Consider the following 23,311-nt stretch of genomic DNA (forward strand, 5'->3'; position numbering starts at 1 on the left):
TTTCTGCTGATCTTCTCGTTCTGACGTTTCTTCTTCCGCAGGTCGGTGAAACTCCCCCTGGAGGATGGGTCGCCCTTTAATGAAGCGGATGCGCTGTTCCCGCAGTCCCTGCCCAAGGACCCCATCTACGGGCCGGTGCTGCCCCTGCAGGCCATCGCTGGGCTCGTGGGCGACGAGGCGGAGACCTTCCGGGTAATGACCCTGCTGGCCTGCGGGGCATGTCCGGGGGATGGGGTCTCGGTTTTCAGGTCTAGCCATGCAGGATAGGGAAGATCACGCTGGCTTTCCGTAGAGTAGGACCATGGAGACGGCGAGGCGAGACAGACTCCAAAGTTGTGAGTGCGGATGACTGGGAAGACGACTGCAGCAGTAGGGGCCCAGATGTGATCTCAGCTTTGGACACGGTGAAGATGAACCGCCGGGAAGGCGTCCAGGTGGAGAGGTGAGTGGGCCCGGCGTCAGGGAGGCAGCGACGTTGGCACCATTCGCACACGGAGCGCCCGCCGAGCGGCTTGAGCCCCAAGCTGGAAAAGGAAGCAAAAAGAGAAAAGAGCCAGAGAGGAAGCAGGCTGCCAGCGCGGGAAGCGAAGGCCCAGGCCCGGCAGGAGGAGCCGAGGCCGAAGAGAAACGTGCGGGAGGAGAGGAACGAAGCGCTGAGCGGGCGATTGTCCACGGTCGCACGCCCACTCATGTCTCCCCCCAGGGGGCGTCTGCCGAGCTCTCTCCAGAGAGACACTGTGGAGGGCAAGGGGCCGCGGGTGACCACCAGGCCCCATGCTTCAGAGTTTACCTCCTTGTCAGGCGGACAGCGCTAGCAACCATACGAGGAAAGAGACATTAAACCGCAGCAACACGAGATCACTATGGTAACAATAAACGGGGACGACAAGGGTGTCAGGGAAGGGATGTCCACATGCTTGTCAAGAAAGGCCTCTGGCGCCAGGGCCGGTGGTCACGCCTGTACTCCCGGTGGCTCTGGAGGCCGAGGCAGGAGGGTTGCAGGTTTGAGCCTGGCCTGGGGCAATTTAGTGTCTTAGTGAGACCCTGTCTCAAAATTTAAAATGAAATTAAAAACGAACAAACAAACAAGGCTCAGTGCAGAGGCCTTGGATTCAATCCCCAGTAACACACACACACACAGCATCTAGAGAGATGACACTGAAGCTGAGACTTGAAGCACAGGGAGTCTTTGCTTGTGTTACAAGCAGAGTAGTGTTTTAGGGAGAGGGAAGTGCATGTGCAAAGGCCCTGGAGAGGAAGTGAATAGCGCGCATTTGAGGGACTGAGAAAAGACCGGCATGGCTGGAGCGCCATAAATGAGGACAAAGTGATACATGAGGGGCGGGTAGTGTGCAAGGCGGTCCCAAATGTTTCTGACCACTGTGAAGAATTAAGCCATGAGTGTTAAAATGAATTCAATGCAAGAATTGTTTTATTAGAAAACCTCTGTGACAAGCAAGACAAAAGGTTCACACCCTTCCCTTCGTATGTCCTCTAATGAACGAGAAGAATTCCCTTTTTCAAACTAGGGAAGTGACTAATTTCCAGCCCAGGTCGCGGCCTTGGGAATATCAGCCACAGGGGGGCAGCAAAGTAAAAACAAATAGATCAGCGTCCAAGCTTTCCAGCTGGTTTCTATGTTTAGTAATTGGTGCCCAGAGCGCCCCAAATTCTGCCGTCTCAAATCTTTCTTTTTTTTTTTTTACTTTAGTAAATTTCTGTAGAAGCCCTCATCTTTCATATTTTGCACCAGCTTGGTGAATCCTACATAAAACATTTAAAATTCAGGCATCATCCTTGTCATTTGGAAAATTCTCGGAAACACCTTTAAATATTTCAGTGAAGAGTTACCATTTTGAAAAAGGGCACATAATAAATATCTCTATTTTGTAGGGCTTTTGAATTCAGTGCATTTTAGCCTTTTTGTGAAAGCAGAAATTTAATGCTATGATTTGGCAAATCTAAATCATACAGGGAATATTAATGAAGGCACTTTGCACTTAAGTTCTTAAGACGTCAATCTTCCCAGTGGTGTCCTTTTTTATTTTATAACTAAATACAGTGAGGGAAAAGACTAAACATTGATATATGGAAACAGAAGCAAAAGTAGATCGCAAATGTCTTGATTTCATTCCTTCACTTGAATATAATTTCTTATAATCTGGGTACCATTGGCAAAGAAATCAATAATGATTTGACCTAAATAAGGGTCTTAAAAATTGGCAAGCTGTGGGCTTTTACATAATTACAAACATTAAATAATCCCATTCTCTCTATCATTGCTAATAGTACATTACAGCCCCTTAAACAGGTCTGAGTCACGTTGTACACTTTATGTAGGACACTAGAAACGTATCCATTTGTTGCATGGGGGAAATCAAAGGCAGATGCTATGTGGGAAGAAATTGGATCCAAGACAATGAATTTAATCTCAGGGGTTCAATTTCCTTTTTCCATCTACACCTTTTTAAAAAGACAGAAGTTACTAAATAGGAATATCTTTTATAAACTCAAGTATTCCAAAACATATTTTGGAAAAATAAATTTTCTAAAGCAGTATTAAGATGGACTCCAAAACGTTCAAGATCTTAGAGGACTCAAAAAGAAAATTATGTTATTGACAAATATTTTGAAACACACTTGGCACCTTTTTTTAAACTCTTAAAATTTTCATAAATTGTATCTGTTCACATAATCCATATAATATATCTATTTTTAAATGACACTAAATGTATTCATTAATGAAAGAAAATAACAAGCCCAGATTTATCTTAAAGAAAATCTACATGTCATACTAGGCCAGAAAATTCTAAGTTTAACTCTCGTGTTCTGTTTCTTGCACACAGATGCATTAGCATTAGGAGAAGCAGATTGATATGGGTCTTTTTAAAAAAAGTGTTTGAGCCTATTGCCAACCAAATAAGACAAGCAAATGTCTTTTTGTGATTTATAGTCTGATGCATGGTGGTGAACCCATGGCACGTGTGCTGCAGTGGAAATGTAGAGCCCTCTTTGTCGGCACGCAAGCCAAGTGTATGAGTTATTTTTTCTAAACTAACCTCAGTGTATAGGTTTGATTGCAGTGTTGGCACTGTGTGGATAAATTAGGAGGTTGGGGTTGCAGTTTGGGCACTCAGTCTCTAAAAGGTTTGCCATCACTGGTCTAATGGATAGCTATCGTCAGGACAACTCAAGGAGCTGAAATAATGACAGTTCCATGAATAACTTTTTCCAAATCTAATGTTCCACAGAAATGTCACTAACTGGCAGCAGATTAATGCTTTGGGGGCAGTGTTTTTATTTCACTGGGTGACCACGCATCTTTTCAAGTATTTATCATCTAACTGTCCAATGCTAATAGGAAATGAAATAGACTGATCATATAATTAAAGTCAATCCATCCCTTAAAAAACTCCTCATGATGAATCCTCCATGTATTTTGCAGCCTTAGCCATAGTTGTAGGTCCAGCCTCGTGATAATTTCCCCCTCACTCCATCCACTCCCTTCGGCCCACCGAGGAGGACTCACTGCTTTCTTGTCCATGTGCCGACCACACTTAGGCACGTCCCTGCCACCACCTACCATGTCTTCTGGTGATTATCCTATTGAGAAAAGGGTCCCTCTGGGCTTGGTGCAATGCCTGGTCATAACCAATACCCAATACATATTTATTGAAATATCAATCATGAAACAAATTTCTATCAGTTGAGAATCTGAGAGAAATAGTTTCTTTGCAATGCCACATTTGCCACTACCTTGAATCTACAAACCTTCCATAGATTAAAAGAGCAACATATATTATTCCAATTGAGTATTTCTTAGAAGGATGGCTAGCACACATCAGGGAGCTTTGAATAGAAAAATGGCTGCTTATCCAGTTTCAAAATATTCCCCAGCTGCAAAACCTATTCCAGCTTACCCTGGTTGGTTCTTCTTCACAGTACTTTCCAGCATATAGCATTCTATATATGTAACTTATTTTTGCTGCTTCCCCTCACCAGGAGGTAAGCTGGTATTTTGGTCTGTTTCACTGCTATCTCCCTGTGCCTAAAATAGTGCCAGGAATGTGCCAGGTGTCTAAAAGACATGTGTTTTGATGACTGAATACCTGAGGGAAAGAATAGAATAAATATGGAGCTCTTAAAGAATTTAAGAATTCTGTTAATTTGGCCCATACCTTAATAAAAACATTTTCTGTAATGATGAGCATAAGAATGCCTAAACAGTGTAGCACAACAAAAAACAAAGACCATGCTCAAAAATATGTACAAATAAGTAAAAATAAGCTAGTAAGCCTGACTAGCTCTAATAGAAAAGCAAGAGTGCCATAGGGTGCATTCTGAATTCAGAATCTCGGTCAGTGCTGGGCGGGGTGGGGGGGGCGGTGGTGTCTAAAACAGCTGTCCCGGTTGCTCTGACCTTCAGAAAGGGTAGCGTGTGGCTCAAGGCTGACAGGGAGACCAGCTCCATACTGACGGAGCGGGGATGGCCTCTCCTTGCCGGACACAGGGCTTAACACTGTGGGAAATGAAGTATTGTCATCTACGGCAGTGCCAGAAAACTGCAGCCCGCTTTTTTGTTGCCCAAGCTTAAGAATGGTTTTTGTATTTTGTATTTTGTATTTTATTTTATTTTTTATTTTTTGGGTACTGGGGATCGAACTTGGGACCTTGCACTTGCGAGGCAGGCGCTGGAACCACTGAGCTAAATCCCCAGCCCGGTTTTTGTATTTTTAAAGGGGAAAGAGAGAGGTGAAGGAAGGAAGGATAAAGTCATGTGACAGACCAACGTGGGCTACAAAACCTGAAATATTCACCACTTGTTCCTTTAGAAAATATTTAATTACACCTGTAGTCCATACTGTTTTTAGTCCCCAAAGTCAGCTTTTCTCCTAGCAACATGCCATAGATTTTAATGCTTTTCTTTTTTAAAAAAAATTGTGTTGCTACGTATTTGCCATACATAGTTCTCACATTCATCATAGGAAATTCATACCTGTATATAATATATCTTAATTCTTTTTCTTTTTCCACATTCCCTTCCCCTCCCTTCACCCTTCTTCCCCTCCCCGTTTAAAAACTTTGTTTCCATCTTTTCTTTCCATTCTTCGTTTTTTAAATCCCCTTTCCCTCCCTCCCCCCATTCCCCTTCCCTTTCGAACATGTTCTTCCTACCTCCCAATATCTGTCCTCCGTTTTGCTCCTTATTTATTTACCCTTTTAGTTTCTCACACAAAAGAATCAATGAAATATTTGAACTTGGGCATCTTTTTTATTTCACTTAACATTATGGTCTCAAGATGCATCCATTTACCTATAAATGACTCAAGTTTATCCTCTTTAAGGCAGAGTAGTATCATTGTATATAAATACCACATTTTCTTTATCCATTCATCTGTTGATGGGTATATGGGTTGTTTCCAAGATTTAGCTATTATAAATTGTGCTGCTATAAATGTGGGTGTGCGTATATGACTATGGTATGATGCTTTTAACTCTTTCAGGAAAATGCCTGGAAGGGGAAGAGCTGAGTCAAATGGAACCTCTAGTTTTAGTTTTTTGAAGAATCTCCATACTGATTTCCATAGTGGTTGTACCAGTTTACACTCCCATCAACAATGGAGAAGGGTTCCTTGTTTCCCCACAGTCTCTCCAGCATTTGTTATTGGTTGATTTTTTTGATGATGGCCATTTTTTTTCTGAAATGAGATGAAATCTCAGTGTTGTTTAAATTTGCATTTCTTGAAGTGATTTTGAAAATTTTTTTCATGTATTTATTTGCTGTTTATATTTCTTCATTTGAGAAGTGGCTGCTCATTTCAGATGCCTGTTTTTGGATTAGGCCTTTGAATGTGGGTTTTTCTGAATTTTTTTCTCAATTTTTCTGATTTTTCTGAATTCTTTGCATATTCTAGCTATTAGTCCTTTGTCTGAGAGTTGCTGGTAAAAATTTTTCCCCATTCTGTGGGTTGTATCTTCACTCTGCTAGTTCTTTTGTTGTGCAGAAGCTCTTTAATTTGATGTGATCCTAATTGTTGATTCTTTGTAATATTTCCTGTATGATCAGGATTTTGTTCAGTCTTTGCCTATACTTATGTCTTCTAGAGTTTTACCTATTCTGTCCTCCAGCAGATTAAGTGCTTCTGTTCTTATATTTAGATCTTTGATCCATTTTTATTTTAGTTTAGTGCGTAGTGAGAGAGATGGGTCTAGGTTCAGTCTTTGGCATGTGGAAAGCCAGTTTTTCCAGCACCATTTATTAAAGAGCCTATCTTTCTTCCAGTGATGGTGTTTGGTCCCTTTGTCAAAGATAAGGTGGCTGATTGTGCTTGGAGTTGTTTGTGCATCTTCTATTCTGTTCCATGGATTGTCCAGTCTGTTTTGTTTTGGTTTTGTTTTGTTTTGCATGGTAGCTTTGGTTTTTTTCTTTTTTTTTTTTTTTTGGTACTGGGGATTGAACTCGGCTCCTTAGCTTGCAAGGCAGGTGGTGGAACCATGGAGCTAAATCCCCAGCCCTTGCATGGTAGCTTTGCAATACAACTTCAAATTGGGGATCGTAATGACCCCTGCCTTGCCCTTGTTGCCCAGAGTTGCTTTTGCTCTTCTGAGTCTCTTTTGGTCCCTTATGAATTTTAGGATTGTTTTCTCTAGTTCTGTGAGGAAGGCTGTTGGTATTTTATTTGTGATTGCATTAAAACTGTATAACAAGTTTGGAAGAATGAGCATTTTCATTATATTGGTTCTGCCTGTCCACGAACAGGGGCTATCTTTCCGTTGTCTGATATCCTCTTCGATCTTTTTCAGAGTACTATAGTTTTCAGTGTAAAGGTCTTTCACTTCCTTCATTGGCTTAATTCCTAGGTGTTTCATTTTTCTTGATACTATTGTGAAAGATGTGGTTTCCCTGATGTCTCTCTCAGTGAGGAATGTATAGAAATGCTATTGATTTTTGAGTGCTGACTTTGTGTCCTGCTTTGCCACCAAACTTGGTTATTAATTCTAGGAGTCTTTTGGTGGAGTTTTTGGGGTCTTCTATGTAGAGTATCACATCATCAGTAAATAATGACAGTTTAACTTCTTCCTTTCCTAGCCAGATTCCTTTTATTTCTTTTTCTTGTCTAATTGCTCTGGCTAATGTCTACAGAACTACATTGAAGAGGAGTGGTGATACTGGGCATCCTTGTCTTGTTCTTGATTTTAGAGTGAAAGCTTTCAGGTTTTGCTCATTCAATATGATGTTGGTTGTTGGATTGTCATAAATGGTTTTTATCAGATTGAGATAAATGCCTTCTATTCCAATTTTCTGTAGGATTTTTTTTATCATGAATGGGTATTGTACTTCGTCAAGTGCTTTTTCTGTGTCTATTGAAATGATTGTGTGATTTTATCCTTGGTTCTGTTAATATCCTGTATTACATTTATGGATTTGTCTATGCTGAACCATCCCTGCATCCCTGGGATGAATCCTACTTGGTCATGGTGTCATCATACTTAGTCATTGGCTCCTTGATGAGTTGCTGCATTCTGTTTGCCAATATCATATTGAGGATTTTTATTGAAGATTTCTTCATCTGTGTTCATTAAAGAGATTAGCTGGTAGTCTCTTTTTTGGTTGGATCCTTCTCTGGTTTTGGTATCAGGGTAATGCTTGTTTCCAGTAATGATTGTTAGAGTATTGCTTCCTTTTCAATTTCATTAAAGAGTTTGAGGAGTAGTAGCGTTAGATCTTCTTTAAATTTCTTTCAGAATTCAGCAGTGAATCCATCAGGGCTAGGATTTTCTTTGTTGGTAGTTATATTATTATTACTTCTTCAGTTTCATTAACTGGATATTGGATTATTTAGAATTTTTATATCTTCTTGATCCAGCTTTGATAATTCATATGTGTCTAGGAATCTGTTTTTTCTGAGTTTTCTATCTTATTAGAGTAAAGTTTCCCAAAGTAGGTACTGATGATCCTGTGGATTTCTGTGGAATCCATTGTGATTTCACCCTTTTCATTCCTAATTACATGGATTTGGCTCTTTTCTTTTCTTATTTGCATGAGGTTGCTTAAGGGTTTGTCTATTTTATTTAATCATTCAAAGACCCAACTCTTTGATTCATTGATTCTGTTTGTTTGTTTTTTAGTCTCAATTGAATTAATTTCTTCTCTGATCTTTTAAATTTCCTTCCTTGTACAATCGTTGGGTTTAACTTGCTTTTCTTTTTCTATTAGCAATAATCATGCCTCAATTAAACCTCTTTGCCCACAATACTGCCACTGGGCAAAGCTAACTCTTCTTTTTGTAGCCTTGAGGTTCAACATTAGGTTATTTATATTTGAATTTGTTTTGTTTTTCTGATGTGTGAATTTATTTCTACAAATTTCCCCCATGGGACTGCTTTCATTGAGTCCCATATGCTCTGATACGTTGCATTTGCATTATCATTTAATTGTAGAAACTAACCTCTAATTTCATCTGTGACCCATTGATTGTTCAAAAGAGTATTATTTAATTTCCATGTGCTTATACAGATTTGTGGTTTCTTTTGCCATTGAGTTACAATTTCATTGCACTGTGATCTGATAATATTCATGGGATAATTTCAATTCCTTTGCATTTACTTAAGCATGTTCTGTGAATTAGTATGTGGTCTACTTTGGAGAAAATCCTGTGTGCTGCCAAGAAGAATATGTATTATTTTGTGTTGGGTGGAACACTCTAAAGATATCAACTAAGTCCATTTGTTCAAAGGTTTGGTTCAGCTTTCAGCTCTGATATTTCTTTGTTGATTTTTTTGTCTAGTTGATCTGTAGTATTTAGGTCCCTCATTACAATTGCATTAGTGCTCATCTGATTTTTCATATTCATTAGTGTTTGATTTTTGTATAGTTGGTATGCTGGTATTTGTTATGTCTTCCTCTTGGATTGTTTCCTTAGCAAGTATGTAGTGACCTTCTTTGTCTCTTCTGATCAGTCTTGGCTTGAAATCCACTTTGTCTGCAAATAGAATAGCTACCCTTGCTTTTTTCTGTGTTGCATGAAGTGTTGTTTTCCATCCTTTGACTTTCAGTCTGTGAGTTTCTTTTTGAGTTAAATGTGTTTCTTGTATGTAGCATATTGTTGGATCTTGTTTCTTGATCTATTCTACTAATCTATTTCTTTTGATTGCTGAATTGAGGCCATTCATATTGATGATTATAACTGAAAGATATTGACTTACCTTTGTCAACATATTATTTTCTTGTTGTCAATTCCTTTTCATTCCCTTCTATTTAATTGGTTGCCTTACCTGGTGGATTTATTCTATTGGGATTCTTGGAATTATCTTTTTCTAGAATAACCTTCAGGACTTTTGGGAGTGCTGTTTTGATGGTCATGAATTTCTACAGATATTCTTTATCATGGAAGTATCTTATTTCTCCACCAACTTTGAAAGATAATTTTGCAGGGTTCATCAATTTGGGTTGGAAGTTGTTTTATTTTAGGACTTAAAACACTTCACTCCTTGACTTAAGGGTTTGTATTGAGAAGTCCACTGTGATTCTGATGGATTTTCTTTTATACGTGATTTGTTTCTTTTCTCTAAAAACTTTTAATAATTTGTTTTTGTGTTGAATTTATGGAATCTTGACAATTATATGCCTCAGATTTTTTTCTGATACTAATTGGAGTTCTATTTGCCTCACTTAGCTGTATGTCAAATTCTTTTTCCATGCTTTGGAAGTTTTCTGCTATTACTTCTGAGAACAAGTTTGTTTTGTCCTTTGTGATTGTTTGTTGCTTCCAATTAATTTTCTGTTATTTTTCTTTGCATCATCTATCAGCTGTTGGATTGATTTTTCATGGTCCCTTGCTATTTTTAAGAAGTCTTTTATTTGATGATCACTAACCATAATCCTATCTTCTAGATCTGATATTCTATCTCCACTTTGGTTGATTCTGCTGCACATACTTTCAATAAAATTTTCAATCTCTTGGATGTCTGTTTGAATCTGTTTTATGGACTTCAGCTCTTTCTCACGTTAAGCATTCATGGTTTCCATCACTCTCCTCCTTTTTTAAAAAAAATCTGTATCCACTGTAGATTAACTAACCATCTCCTTCATTATGGTCATCATCTCTTTAAATATCTGTGTAAGTATTCCTGTTTTTTTTTTCCTAGAGACTCATTCATCAGCTTTGTTACTTCTGCTGCTACTTTTTCAGAAAGTTCAACTGGATGGCTTTGATTTTTTTCTCCTCAATTCCCCTTGGATTTGCCTTGGGTGAGCAAGAAATCTGGGGTTTCATCTTCCTTCTGTGTTTCTCATTTTCTTTCTTTGTTTATTTGTTTTCTTTATTAATGTTTGTAAATTGCTTATGGTAGGTAGTATTGAGACCTCTTTATGACTACTTTTCAGAGATGTCTTCTAAGCATAGCTGGCTCTTGGCCTTTGATCCATCCCAGTATCCTGCTTCTGTTTATTGGGCATGAGATGTTGCAGCCTGTTTGGCCTAGCACCCAGTTCTTTGGTACTGTACTATAATATTGTTTATGTCCCCCAAACAATCTAGGTATTAGCATACAAGGAAGATCAATTGATCATGATCATAGCATCATAGCAAGTATGTCCTCTTGGCTAAAGTAGCACCATCAAACACAGACTGAAAAACGAGAAGCTGTGATAAGTAATAATTTCTCACTTTTAACCCTACATATAAGATATATAGTTATTTAACAAAATCTAAGACAAATCAGAAAATTATATACAGTAAATATCCATTCAATAGAGTAGTTTTACTCTAAGAGAAGAAAATTAAAAGTTATGGATAAGAGGAAAAAAATAGAGAAATAAAAAAAGAAAAGAAGAAAGAAAATTAGAAGGAAGGCTAAGGTACAAAGGAAGATTACTCAAATTTAGGAAACTTGTGAAGAAGACAAAAGGCAAGGAAAGAATTAAAAAACAAAAACAGACAAAACTAAACAAACAAAAAAAACTACAATGATCACCCTCACAAAAACAAATGATCAGAAAAACCCAAATGAAGAAGAAGGGGGGGGGAGAAGAAGAAGGAGGAGGAAGAGGAGAAGAAGAAGAGGAGGAGGAGGGAGGAAGGAGGAGGAGGAGAAGAAGAAAGAAGGAGGAAGAGGAGGAAGAGGAGAAGGAGGAAAAAACAGCAGAACCAGAAGAAGAAAAAGAAGAACTTGTTTCTCTGTGATTTCAAGCCTGTGGTTGTCTTCTGGGGTCTATAGTTTTGTGACAGTGTTCAACTCAAGATGTGACTCTGCTCTTGCTGGTGGGCAAAGGAGGCCATCAGAGCCCGGATCTGTGGTGGATAATCCCAGCAAACCAGCAGTAGGATTAGAGTAGGGTGCTAGATAATTCCAGAAAGCCAGAAATGGGTTTAGGGCATGGTGTTGGTTCTGGGACTTTCAAACCCATGAAAGTTCAGGCTGACCCTGATATCATGATGTTGGGGCCTGAGGTATTTAGTGTATAACACTCTGGTGTCTCGTGCTGGCCCACCCACAACTACCCAGCCATGGACATCTCCCGTGGTTGTCCCTCACCCAGTCACTGTGGGAGTTAACACTGTGAGCCCTGAGATGAAGCTGACCTGCAGCTGCTCTGAGTTTTGGGCTCAGTTGGCTCCTCCCTAAAATGGTGTCTGACCAAGCACGCTTTCCAGGGGACACAGCAGTCACTGGACCAGAGTCACTCACCAGCTACTGTAGCACACAGCATCCGCTGCTCCATTCCATGGTGTGTTTCTCCTTGGAGGCCTCTGGAGTCACTGCTTTCACTGTATCTCAGCAGATTCGATCTTCCTGTCTCATGCTACAAGCCAGGAGCCAAGGACAAAGTGCTGGTTGTCCCTTCCTTTTTCTCTGTTGTGGTCTGTCTCTTCAGTTTCTATGTTTTTTCTTTCTATGAACTCAAAGTCACACAGGATGTCTCATGAACCAAACTAGAAAGGCCACAGAATCAGGGCAAGGGTTTTCTTCTCATTCCCCATGAAAGCCAACTAAGCAGAGGACTAAGCCCACTGCTCGCATAGGTGACCAACTGCAGAACTAGGAGAGGGCATCATTGATGAAAATCCCCCCCAGAACGTGATTTTAGCTAGACAATGACTTTCTTAGATCCAAGATACCAAAAATGTCCACTAAGAAATAGGTTAGAAAATCTGATCCAAAATTTTCATGAGAATCTGTGAAAATAGAACTCTGAATGTGTTAGCAGGACACTTTATTTTTTCTTAGCAAATTAAAATATAGGGAGCAAAATGGAGTAAATAAAAAATTCACTTAGCTCTTGGCAAATGGCAAAACCAGTGAAATTTACATATGAACATAGTCATTGGGTTTTTTTGGCAATTGTTTTGGTGAGTGTTTCTCAGGCTCTTAATCATGACTGATGCCTTAACATGAGATTTTTATTCTTTCTTTGCAGCCAAAAGATGACCTATATCCTTTGCTTCACCCCACTATGCACTGCTGGACTCCAACTAATGACCTGTATGTTGGCTCTGAAGAGGGTCATCTTTTAGTGATTAATGGGGAAACTTTGAAGGTGACTGTGCTTCAGAAGGTAGAAAAGACACAACCACTGGGTAAGAAATTGCTCTGCTTCATATTCCCAAAGGTTTAGCCCTGCTTGTTAATTTTGCATACACTTAAAGATGGATGTTTTGTTCCCTGTTTTTCCCTTTCTTGGAGCTATCTTTGACTTCTCCTCCTCTGCTGATTTAGCAATCCCTGTGGATACTCTTTTGGCCCAGCTACTATTGATTGGTGTTATCATACTTCCTGTTGTTTTGCTACCACTATATGCATCTTTCATGCAATCCTCAAAACGTTATAAGAAGATACACCTTCATCTCCGTGACACAGGGAGTGTGGCTATGAAATGCTCAGATTCACATAAATTGCAGAGCTGACCCCTGAACCAGCCAATAAGACCTCTGGATCCTAGTGTGAGCTGCTAACCTGTATCAGCTCCTACACAGATGCCTGTTCTGCACAGTTAGATGATCATGCCCTCTCCTGTCCCTCACTCCTCACAACTGTTTTCTCCATGATTAACCAAATGCCATCTTGAAAATTACCTTTGTGTTGCTCAATAACAATTTCGAAGAGTACCGATATATTCTCCCTTAAATCTGGTGTTCACCCTTGGTCCCATCAGCTGTGACCAGGTTGAGGCCTGGGCCGTAGGAGCAAATGTCCACCCAACAGAAGCTGGGTGCATACACTTTTAGGAGAGGGCTATATCAGGCCAAGCCCCAAACCTATCCAAGGCACTCTATTCCAGCTGCTCGTATCATTCCACTCTTTGATTTCTGCAACAATCTCAGGACTGACTGCATTGACCTTGAGCTACATCTGACTCAAACTGGGCTGCCACACTGCCTTTTTTGAAGATCGTTTTTAATACACAACTCGGCCCTGCCTTAACTTCTAGCCATCCTTAATGTGATCTAGGGGCTCCATTAGCATGATTTCCTACTCCCCCCACTATTTGTTCTCACCAGCTAGTATTCCTTCCTCACATTCCACACACATGCCTCCTCCCTCACTTCCTGCCATTCCCCCCTCAGCTGCATGGCCCTCCCCCCCTTCTCTCTCTCTCTCTCTCTCTCTCTCTCTCTCTCTCCCTCTCCCCCTCCTTGGCAAAATGCTGCCACCTGCCCTGGCCTTCACTCATGTGTCATCTGGGCTTGCTCCTCTCTCAGCTGGTGCATGGAGCACTGGCCCAGGGGCTCCCTGCAAAGTTACCCTCTTCCAGCTCTGTCCTTGTTCCTCCTGGGTGAACGTTTTACAATTCCTCATCCTTGCTGTGATCTCTCCAAATTGTCATCTGGCTTCTGTAGTGACTCTTTCCTAGGATGCCCCCTCTTCCTGGTCTACTTGGTGAGCTTTTCCTCCCATGTGGAGCCCTCCTTAGTCTTGCCCACCCTCCAGGCACAGTGAGGTGCCCTGTTTGGAGTTTCATGGGCCTCACTCCTTTGTGGGAACCTCACCCTGTACTGTTACAGTGGCCTGTGTGCATCCATCCCGGGAGTCATCAACTCTCTGAAGTCATTCAGAGACTTCATTCTTGAGCTCCTTCTTTGATTCCAAAGTACAATCTTGGGTATCACTACAGAATAAACTGACACCTACATGTATTTGTGAAATGAATTATAGAACCATACTTCTGATTTCCAAACTTCTATCATGCTTCTAATGTATTTTGCATAACTTAGGACTTAATGACATATAGTCTTATATTCATTTTTTTCTTCTTGTGTGCTGTTTCTTATGATTTCCATGATAAATGCTTTCAAATACCTAATTATCAAGCCTCTCCAATGCAGGAGGGACTAAAACATGGTGTTTTAGAGGTTATATAAGTGACAGATACATAGTCTCATAATTTCCATCCTCAAGGGACTTAGGTCTTATTAAAGATCATAAAATAAGTAGACAAATAATTATAGCCAGAAAGATAAAGAATAATATGGTTTCATTAGTTCAGAGCTTCACAAAATGCTATAGGGGTCCCAGGTGAGGGAAACCATTCCTGATGTCATTTTTGTTGTTGTTGTTCTTTTATTGGTACATTTTGGTGTACAATATGTTTACATTTATCACTGGGTGCTTGTACCTGTACATGATGTATCTTGGTTCTTATTTTCTCCCCATTACCTGTGCACTCTTCACACCCTCCACCCTTCCCTATTTACATAGATTTCATTTCCATTTTTTTTTCTTTTCTCATAATTTTTCCTTTCCCTCTTTTCCTTTCCCCTTCCCCTCCCTTCACGCCTTCATCTTTGGACCTTTTTTCCTATTTCAAATTATCAATTATTCATTTTAATCATTTTAAACCTTCTGATATCATTTTGATGGTTGCATTTGAACTGACTTTTGAAGGGGAAGCTTGTGGGAGAGATGTGGGTAGATGGCCATGGTGTCTGGATGGAGAAGAAAACATGGGAAAGTCAAGAAACAGGAAGCAGTGCAGCTTGTATGGAACACCTAGTGTTAAAAGAGAATAATGAGGAATGAAGGGGCATCCATACCATATCTGACCTTCCTCTCATGCCCACCTAAGGCATTTGTATCAGTTTAGCTGATGACAGGCAGATATCAAAACACTGCAGATGAATGGGGGTGTACCTCAGCTGGAATGGTGGTGCTTGGGCAAACTAATGTAGCCATTGTTCAGGAATGCAGGCACCTGCACCAGGCCAGTAGCCATGAGAATCTGGACTCTAGTGACAGGTGGATGGAAAAAGAAAGGGGTCCTGGGAGGTGAGTGGTCTTTGAGGGAAAGGACATGATGCTTCTTAGCAGCCAGCTGTTAAGCATGAGGTATGCAGTAAACTAATAATTTGACGGGTCCTATCTGAGCCCTTGTAGTTGAGTTTTGTAAGTAATACACTCTTGTCGTTTTCCTCCAAGGACAATGCTTTATTAATGATAAATGTTCTTCTAGATCATTTTCTTCTCTGCACCGTCTTTTTGTCCATTATGGTTTATTTGTTGGTGTACAAATTTACATACCGTAAAATGCAGACTAATCAGTACTGAGCACTTTCTATTATTTATTGTCAAGTTATGCTTTTAACTATATGCTGCCTACTTTATGCTTTTTGTTTTTTCTTTTCCAAAAGATGTACCACATCTTTTCAGTCCCGTCACCATGGTATATCAGAAGGAAGGCGTCCTTGCTTCTGGAATTGTAATGTATTTTATTTTTCAAAATTAACTGCTTTCAGGACAAAATATAATTTCCATTTGTTGCCACTTACCGGGGTCATATTTTGGGATACCAAGCTCTTTCAGATTATTAATTCAAATAGCTTCCCCTTTGGATGCTATTACAAAAGTTTTTATTATGAAGAATTTCAATTTGATGCAAAAGGAGAGAGTTGTGTTACAGTGAACTACCATAGAACTATCTTATTGCAAATAAACCAAAATAAAGTTAAAAAGCCATTTCCTCCCATCCAAAACCATCTAAGAGGTTTCCATATTGTTTCTGCAATAATATATTAGGTTGTCAGTTATGAATTTGGATCCTTTCGTCTAAGCTTCAGCGCGGGCTCTTGTGCATGTGGCCGTTTTAGCCTACATGTATCATGTCACTGCTGCAGACATTAGAATGATTAATAGCCCTATTTACTATTTACTTGGCATTTACTTCATGCTAGGCACTATGCTAAGTGCTTTACTTGTATGACCTTGTTGGTCCTCACATCAACCTTATCCTCCCCATACAGATAAAAGAACCAAGTCTTTCAGAGGTCACCAGAAAGTAAGTAGAGGAGGTAGGCTTGACCCATGGCTGTCAGACTCTAAAGTCTAAGCTGCCATGTATTAGAGCACACAGCCCTAGGAAGTATGAATTAGAGCCAGGGCATGTATTCCTTTGCTCCTGTATCAATACTAAGGTTTGTAACTGACCAATACTAAAATCTCAGGTCTAGATGTAGCTGTCCCTCATCCATTGTTAGCTTTGTTTGTTCCATTGCCACAAATCACATCTCTCGGGCCCTGAGGGAAGTAAGGCAAAGACATCAGGGTGAAAGATGTATTTCCACTAATGAGAAGCCATCTGGGGCCCATGCACCTATACTCAGCTTGAAATTCCCTCCCCAGCTATGCAGTGGACTACCCCCTCTTTTTTCCTCAACATTTAGTTGGAATTTATGGCTTTTGTGACTCTTATCTGCTTCAAGGCCACCCTCACCTAAGTGTTTGTTTTAATTTGCTTTTATATGATCATAACATTTGCTGTGGTAAGGGGTGGAGAATGATAATGAGCTTGGAGAACAAACCTGCATATCTCAGTCACCTCCCAGGTCTCAAGCATCTGAATCCAGCCATCTCACAAATGCCTCTTTGCTATACTGGGATCCATTTTAGAAGATGATGAACACATTTATCCAGAGCCTCTTAATTATATAAAAATAACTCAATTCCCCTTGAGAGTAGTTAAACCTGTTTACAGCTGATCAATCAAACAACCCATTTTTATTAGACATTTGCCACATTCTACCACTATGGGAAGAACTGGAGAAGAGGCTATAAATGTAAGAAAAGGCATGTTCCTACCCTTGGGTCATTTAGGGAGATACAAAATGCATATAATAATGATTAAAGAACACACTCACTTAGGGCTAGTGTCCTTTGAAGTAAGGTGACTGCTATACACAAGTAGCACAAACAGCCTCATCTGTCCCACTTCCTGTTTAGTGAAAATATGGTGAGATGATAGAGGCTAGAGATGCTGAAAGAAAGGAATGGTCAGTAAAATTTTAAGTTAATTGAAAATGCATCACAAACGAGATACAACTGAAGACTGGTTTAAAGTGTCTCAATAAAGGTGAAAGGACAGTGTGTTCTAGATAATGTAAATACAGATAGTGCTTCCAAATAATTAATAGATGATTACCCAGAAGCCTTTACTTATCCGATGAGGATTGTGTACTGTGCATTGACCAAGGCTGATGTCCCACACATACCTCATTGTATTGGTCTACAGGATGGTTTCGTGTACTCTCTCACTGTTAAAGATTCAAGTTCTTACAAAATAGAAGATTTTCTTGAAGTTGAAAGGCCTGTGAAACATTTGATGTTTTCTCCCAGTTATAAAATGCTGCTGATTCAGACAGACAAGGTATGTTAGAGAATGGTTTCTTGATATACAATTTTTAAATACTATTTTTATCATCCATACATGACAAGAATGAAGGACACCATGTGCTACATAATGATTCTCTGCTGGTCAGGATTCCTTTGGCTACAAATGAAAAAATACCCAATTTAAAAGGCCCAAATGACAAAGAGATGTTTGTTTTTGTGCATGTGACTTACAGAGTGAGGAGTGGATCTGAATCCAGGGGCTCCTAAGATGCCCCTAGGGCTTTTTCCAGTGTCTCTTGACTCTGCTTCCTCCGTTTTCATGAAGACTCTCCCCTTGTAGTATTGAGAACCTCCTGAAGCTCCAGTATATATTTCTGTCTTCTTGGAAACCTTAGTAGAAAGTTATAAGCTGGAAAAAACATCCTAGAGTATAGACTCACTGTACTGACTTGGATCATCTGTACTATCCCTGGATCAGTCACGATGGTCAGGGAAAGTCTAAGTTCTGATTGCCCAGGCCTAAGTCACATGCCTACCTTTGGCCCTAGGTAGAGTCAACCCATCCAAATATGGACTGAGGTTGGAGGCATCAGTGGTTCTCTAGGGAAATTATGGGTTCTGTAAGAGAAGAGGGAAGAAGAATCAATGTGGGGTAGAAACAAATGACTATTATACTGTTAGGAGAACTCATGATTAATAGAATGGCCCTCAGAGGTGAGAATTAGCAGCCATCTATATTGTTAGGCAATAATTTTAGATTATAAGTTTAATCAACTTTAATGTAAATATCAAAAGACTTCCATTTCTGGTAATTATTAGAAGTCAAAACAACTGTGGTATGATTTAATAAATAATATACTTAAAATATTTATGGAGAATAGGAAACTAGTTTTAAAAATACTATAACAGAAAAAGAAAAGACCCAAATAAAACTTTCAAAAATAAAAATATACTAACAAAGGAAAAATTATATAAATATATTTGACCAAAGATTGTACACAGTCAAAGAGAGAATCAATGAACTGGAAGATAGGTCAGAAGAAGTTATCCAGAATATAGCCAAGAGAAGCAAAAGGGAAGGAAATACAGAAGAAAGGATAAGAGGCATGAATAATAGCATGAAAAGATCTAACATATATCTAATTGGAATCCTAGAGAGGAGAGAACATAAGACAGAGACAATACTTCAAGAGATATTGGCTTACAGTTTTCCAGACCTGATTAAAGAGATGAATTCACAGATCCAAGAAGTCCAGTGAATTCCAAGTAGGATATGTAAAATGATATCTACAAGTAGATTTCCCAAAGTAAAATTGTTGCAAAAAAAAAAAAAAAAAACCAAAAAAACAGAAAGATTTTTAAAAATCAGTCAAAAAGAAAAGGCAAATTACATCATAGGAATTTTAGTTAGACTTACAGCTGACTTCTCTGTGATAACAATGTAAATAAGAAATAGTGGAATGGTGTCTTCAATGTAACTCAGAGGTCAGCAAGCTATGGCCCTATGGGCCCCAAACCAGTCTACTAGTTGTTTTTGTGAACAAGGTTTTAGTGGAACACAGCCACACTTATCTATTTATGCATTCCCTATGGCTGCTGCCACACCACAAGGGTAGCGTTAAGTACAGTGGTACCTCGATTCAAGAACTCTTGTTTGCAAACAATTTGATTTGTAAAAGAAATGTATGGCAGAATTTTGTATTGTTTTTGTATTTGCTTGTATTTGTTTGTTCTGAGTCAGGTAATGAACATAACCATGGCCGTCTTTCCCACATGAACATGAACATGGCCATCATTTTAGAATCGTGGAATGAATTAAGTTTGTGAACCAAGGTACCACTGTGGCTGTGATACAGACCACAAGGTCTGCAAAGCCTAACATATTTACTATTTCTCCACTCATAGGAAGTGTTTGCTAGCCCCCAATAGAGTGAAAAAAGTCCATCTGGAATTCTATTCCCATTGAAAATATTTTTACAACATGTAGTATCCTCCTTTTGTGCTTTATTTTTTCCCTTCTCACAGTGATAACTGTCTCATTTGCAGTATGTTTTATTTGGGTATATTATTTATTGCCTGAGGTAGAATGTAAGTAACCTGAGGGCAGAGTTGTCTTATTCAGACAAATAAGAACAAAAATACTCATGTTTATTTCAAGTTACCTTGAAGAACTTGTGATCAGTTGAAACCAGACTTCTTTTTTTATGTGACCACATTATATTACAGATACTTGGCGAAGATGCAGACACTGCAGGATAAATTTTATTTTTTGAGAAGTGACTCTGAGAATGATACAAAGTCCTAAAGTAACAGCCTTGGCCACAATTTCTCTTACTTAATTTTTTTTTTTTTTTTTTTTTCACCAGGGATCAAACTCAGAACCTTGCGCTTGTGAGGCAGGTGCCAGAACCACTGAGCTAAATCCCCAGCTATTTAAATTTTTAATTAGTGCACAGCATTATGTTGTTGGGTTTTTTTGTTTTTGTTTTTGTTTTTTTGGTACTGGGGATCGAACTCCGGACCTTTTGCTTTCGAGGCAGGCGGCGGCACCACTGAGCTAAATCCCCGGCCCTGTGCCCAGCATTATGTTTAGCATGTTGTAGAATTTACTTAACAACTTTTCTGGTTTCCCACATTTTCCACATTGTCTACATAAATACATATTAGTTTTAAAATCAGGGAAAAATGCTTTGTTATGTTTTGTAATTTAAAAACAAGTGCCTGGGATTCTTCCTATTTATTATTTTGAATGGTGGATGAATGTAACAACCAATCAATAAGCAAATGATGGATCTAGATTTTAAATTCAAGTCAGAGCCTTATTGAGTTCTATGATTTTCCACCACTCGTTCCCACACAGTGCCTTACTCACTGTAGGCATTGAATATTGAATAAATATCTGTTGAGCTATATATGCAGCAATTTTAACCTCCACCCCCCTTACATTTATCAGGGATCTGTTTATATCTACACTTTTGGTGAGGAGCCAACCTTAGATAAAGTCCTAGATGCTTGTGATGGAAAATTTCAGGCAATTGACTTCATCACACCTGGAACCAAACACTTCATGGTAAGGAATATGTGACCATGATGTAATAGGATTTAACAATATGATGTTTCCAGATTTGAATTCCTATTCATATGTCATTGGGTAACTTTTGAATTTCATGTGCAAAGTACTGCAAGTAAGAGGCAGAGGGTATCTTTTTTGTCTTTCAGTGTTTTTCTGTAACACTTAATGGAATCTATTTTTGCACAGCACTGAGTTAGCATTCCTTTTTATTTTATGAAAAAATAAAACAAAATAAGAGTATAACAATAGTTAATACATTGTATTTCATTATCTTCAAAGTAGTTACTCAGAGGAGACATTAACCAGGGTGTCTTTGAAGATAAATGTAGAGATGTTGTCATGGTTACTTTCCTGTTGGGACAAAACACCCACACCCACAACTTGAAGGAAAGGTTTATTTTGGCTCACAGTTTCAGTCCATGGTCAGCTGGCTCCCAGGCAGAAAGGTCATAGTGGAAGAGCCTGGGCAGAGGAAAGCTGCTCATCCCAAGGCATCCAGGAAGCAGAGAGAGAAGAGAGGAGCCAGGGATAAGAATATGTACACCCTTCCAGGCCACACCCCAGTGAGTCACTTCCAACCAGGCCCCAACTCCTAAAACCACATTCAGCTACTGAACCCATCAATGGATGAATCCACTGCGCACCCATGATCCAATCACCTTCTGAACACAGGAGACTTTGGGGGGACATTTTGGATCCAAACAGTAACAGATATCAAGCATTTCCATCATCAAACCATTCCCCTATTAGAAGGACATCATCATATTGTGACTTCATAATGTTGTCTCCTGAAAGCAGTCAAAACAATTGAGATCTTAGAAGCCATCTTCTATGCTTCACCAACCAAGATTTGCAAGCCAGGCTGTTAAACACTCAATATTTACTTCCTTTTAGAATGAGAGCCACACACCTATGGATGAAAATGAAATATTTGCTGTGCACAAAGCAAGAATTCAATCTACCTAAAAATTTCCTTTCTAAAGACTGATGGTCATAGCTGAATGTGCTGTTAGGAGTAGAGCTCAGTTGAGGAGGTGGTCACTAGGGACATGCCTTTGGGGAGTCTCTCTCTTGGGCATTCTTCCCCTGTACTCTGCTTCCTGGCCACCAGGAAGTGAGCTGCTTTGCTCCACCTCACCATTCTGCCATGATGTTCTTGCCTTGGAGCCAGCTGACCATGGAAGCCCTGAGCCAAAAATAAACCTCTCCTCCTTTAGGTTCCTGGTGCCTGATATTTTGTCCCAGCAACAAGAAAGCTAATACAGGCAATAATCTCATTGAATTTCCAAGTAACTTTTATCTTAAATATGTTCTTTGGAAAAATTTTTTATTTTACTTTTGTAATCTTAGTTATATGTTCTACTTAAATTGCACTAAAATATTTATTTTTTATGTGAAATATAAAAAATGTTTATTTTTTTAAAATGAGATCAAGGCCATTTTAATGTAGGAAATCCTGTCATTATAGGCTAATAAAAGCATTAAACTCCACTAGACATAATACATTTGTCATGAATCCTTAAAATATTATTTAATATTTCTTTAGAAAGGAAGTATGATATTGAAATAATTATTTATAATCTACTTAAGTAGAATGAAATGTTTTTACTAACGCCTCAGGTTGACATACTAGACAGCATTTTAGAATGTGTTTCCTGGCAGAGTCTTATTTTCCACTTGGAATTTTAGCCTTCTTTCTTTTACAGACACTCACACTTTCAGGGGAAGTTTGTGTCTGGTGGCTGGAGGATTGTACTTGTGCAAGCAAGATTTATCTGAATACCACAGTAAGTGTGCCCGAGAAGTGGATTTTTTTAAAAGTACTGAATTCTAGCCCAGTCTACCTTCCCATACTGATATCTCAGTAGTCTGTGAAAATGCTTGCTGCAGAAGGCTGATTGCATTTTTACTTGATAGATGGAGAGCTATCCCTGTGTGCAGCGTATGTGCAGCCAACACAGCGGGATGCGACGTACTTTATCAGTGTATACATAAGCCAGGGTACATTCTTCAGTGGTGACAGCTACTTCTGGAATCTTAGGGGTCTCTGTCTCACTCACCCTGTGCGTTTGTTGTGGACAGACAGGGGGTCTCTGTTGCACACTGGCACTCAGGGAGGCAGGCTGGGAGGAAGAGCAGGCAGGAGGGCTGTTGCTTTTGCTCAGCAATGAAACAGCTCCTGGGCCGTAACAGTTAAATGACTCCACTTTGCAAGAAGATCAATTAGAAATGAAAGAAAATTGCCACTCCAACCAGATTAAGTAAAAAATTTCACAGTGGGAGATTATTGGACCAGTCAACTATCAAGTACAGAACTTGTCTGGCCTCACGTGCACCTCAGTCCAGCAGCGACCCAGTTTTTCTGTAGCTACTCAGTGGCTTTAGTCTCATCTTAGGCCTCATGTCCTGGCATCCAGTGCCAGCAGTGCCAGCCTGGCATCCCACTGCAGAGAAGGAAGCTTCTGACAGCGGGAGAAGGAAGAGAAAAGAAGATTCTACTTTCTAGAAAACTTAGTACATGTCTTCTCATGTCTTAATAACGTCCGTGAGCTACTCGCTGTGGATAGTGGGGTGACATATGCTAACTGGCATAAGCTCAACCCTGGAAATGTGAGTCAGGTCCAGTCCACTCAA

At 39.5% G+C, this 23,311-nt stretch overlaps 1 protein-coding gene across 6 annotated transcripts in view; it reads left to right on the plus strand.

Moving 5' to 3' along the window:
- Positions 1–23,311, plus strand: part of Cfap43 (cilia and flagella associated protein 43) — a 97,324-nt gene that overhangs the window by 16,686 nt on the left and 57,327 nt on the right. For 3 of the 6 annotated variants that reach the window (XM_004866501.4, XM_004866502.4, XM_021245545.2), the window contains 6 exons: positions 42–192; positions 12,422–12,581; positions 15,630–15,697; positions 17,504–17,638; positions 20,558–20,674; positions 22,384–22,464. In XM_004866501.4, coding sequence (XP_004866558.2) covers positions 42–192; positions 12,422–12,581; positions 15,630–15,697; positions 17,504–17,638; positions 20,558–20,674; positions 22,384–22,464 — 712 coding nt within the window. Of the gene's footprint in view, positions 1–41; positions 193–292; positions 443–9,696; positions 10,253–12,421; positions 12,582–15,629; positions 15,698–17,503; positions 17,639–20,557; positions 20,675–22,383; positions 22,465–23,311 lie in introns of those variants that run through there. The other 3 variants (XM_021245546.2, XM_087185726.1, XM_087185727.1) reach the window with 3 other exon arrangements.

The sequence above is a fragment of the Heterocephalus glaber genome, unplaced genomic scaffold (genome assembly GCF_053883595.1).
Source record: "Heterocephalus glaber isolate CG9 unplaced genomic scaffold, H.glaber_assembly_v1.0 deba00001498, whole genome shotgun sequence".
NCBI classification, from domain to species: domain Eukaryota; kingdom Metazoa; phylum Chordata; class Mammalia; order Rodentia; family Bathyergidae; genus Heterocephalus; species Heterocephalus glaber.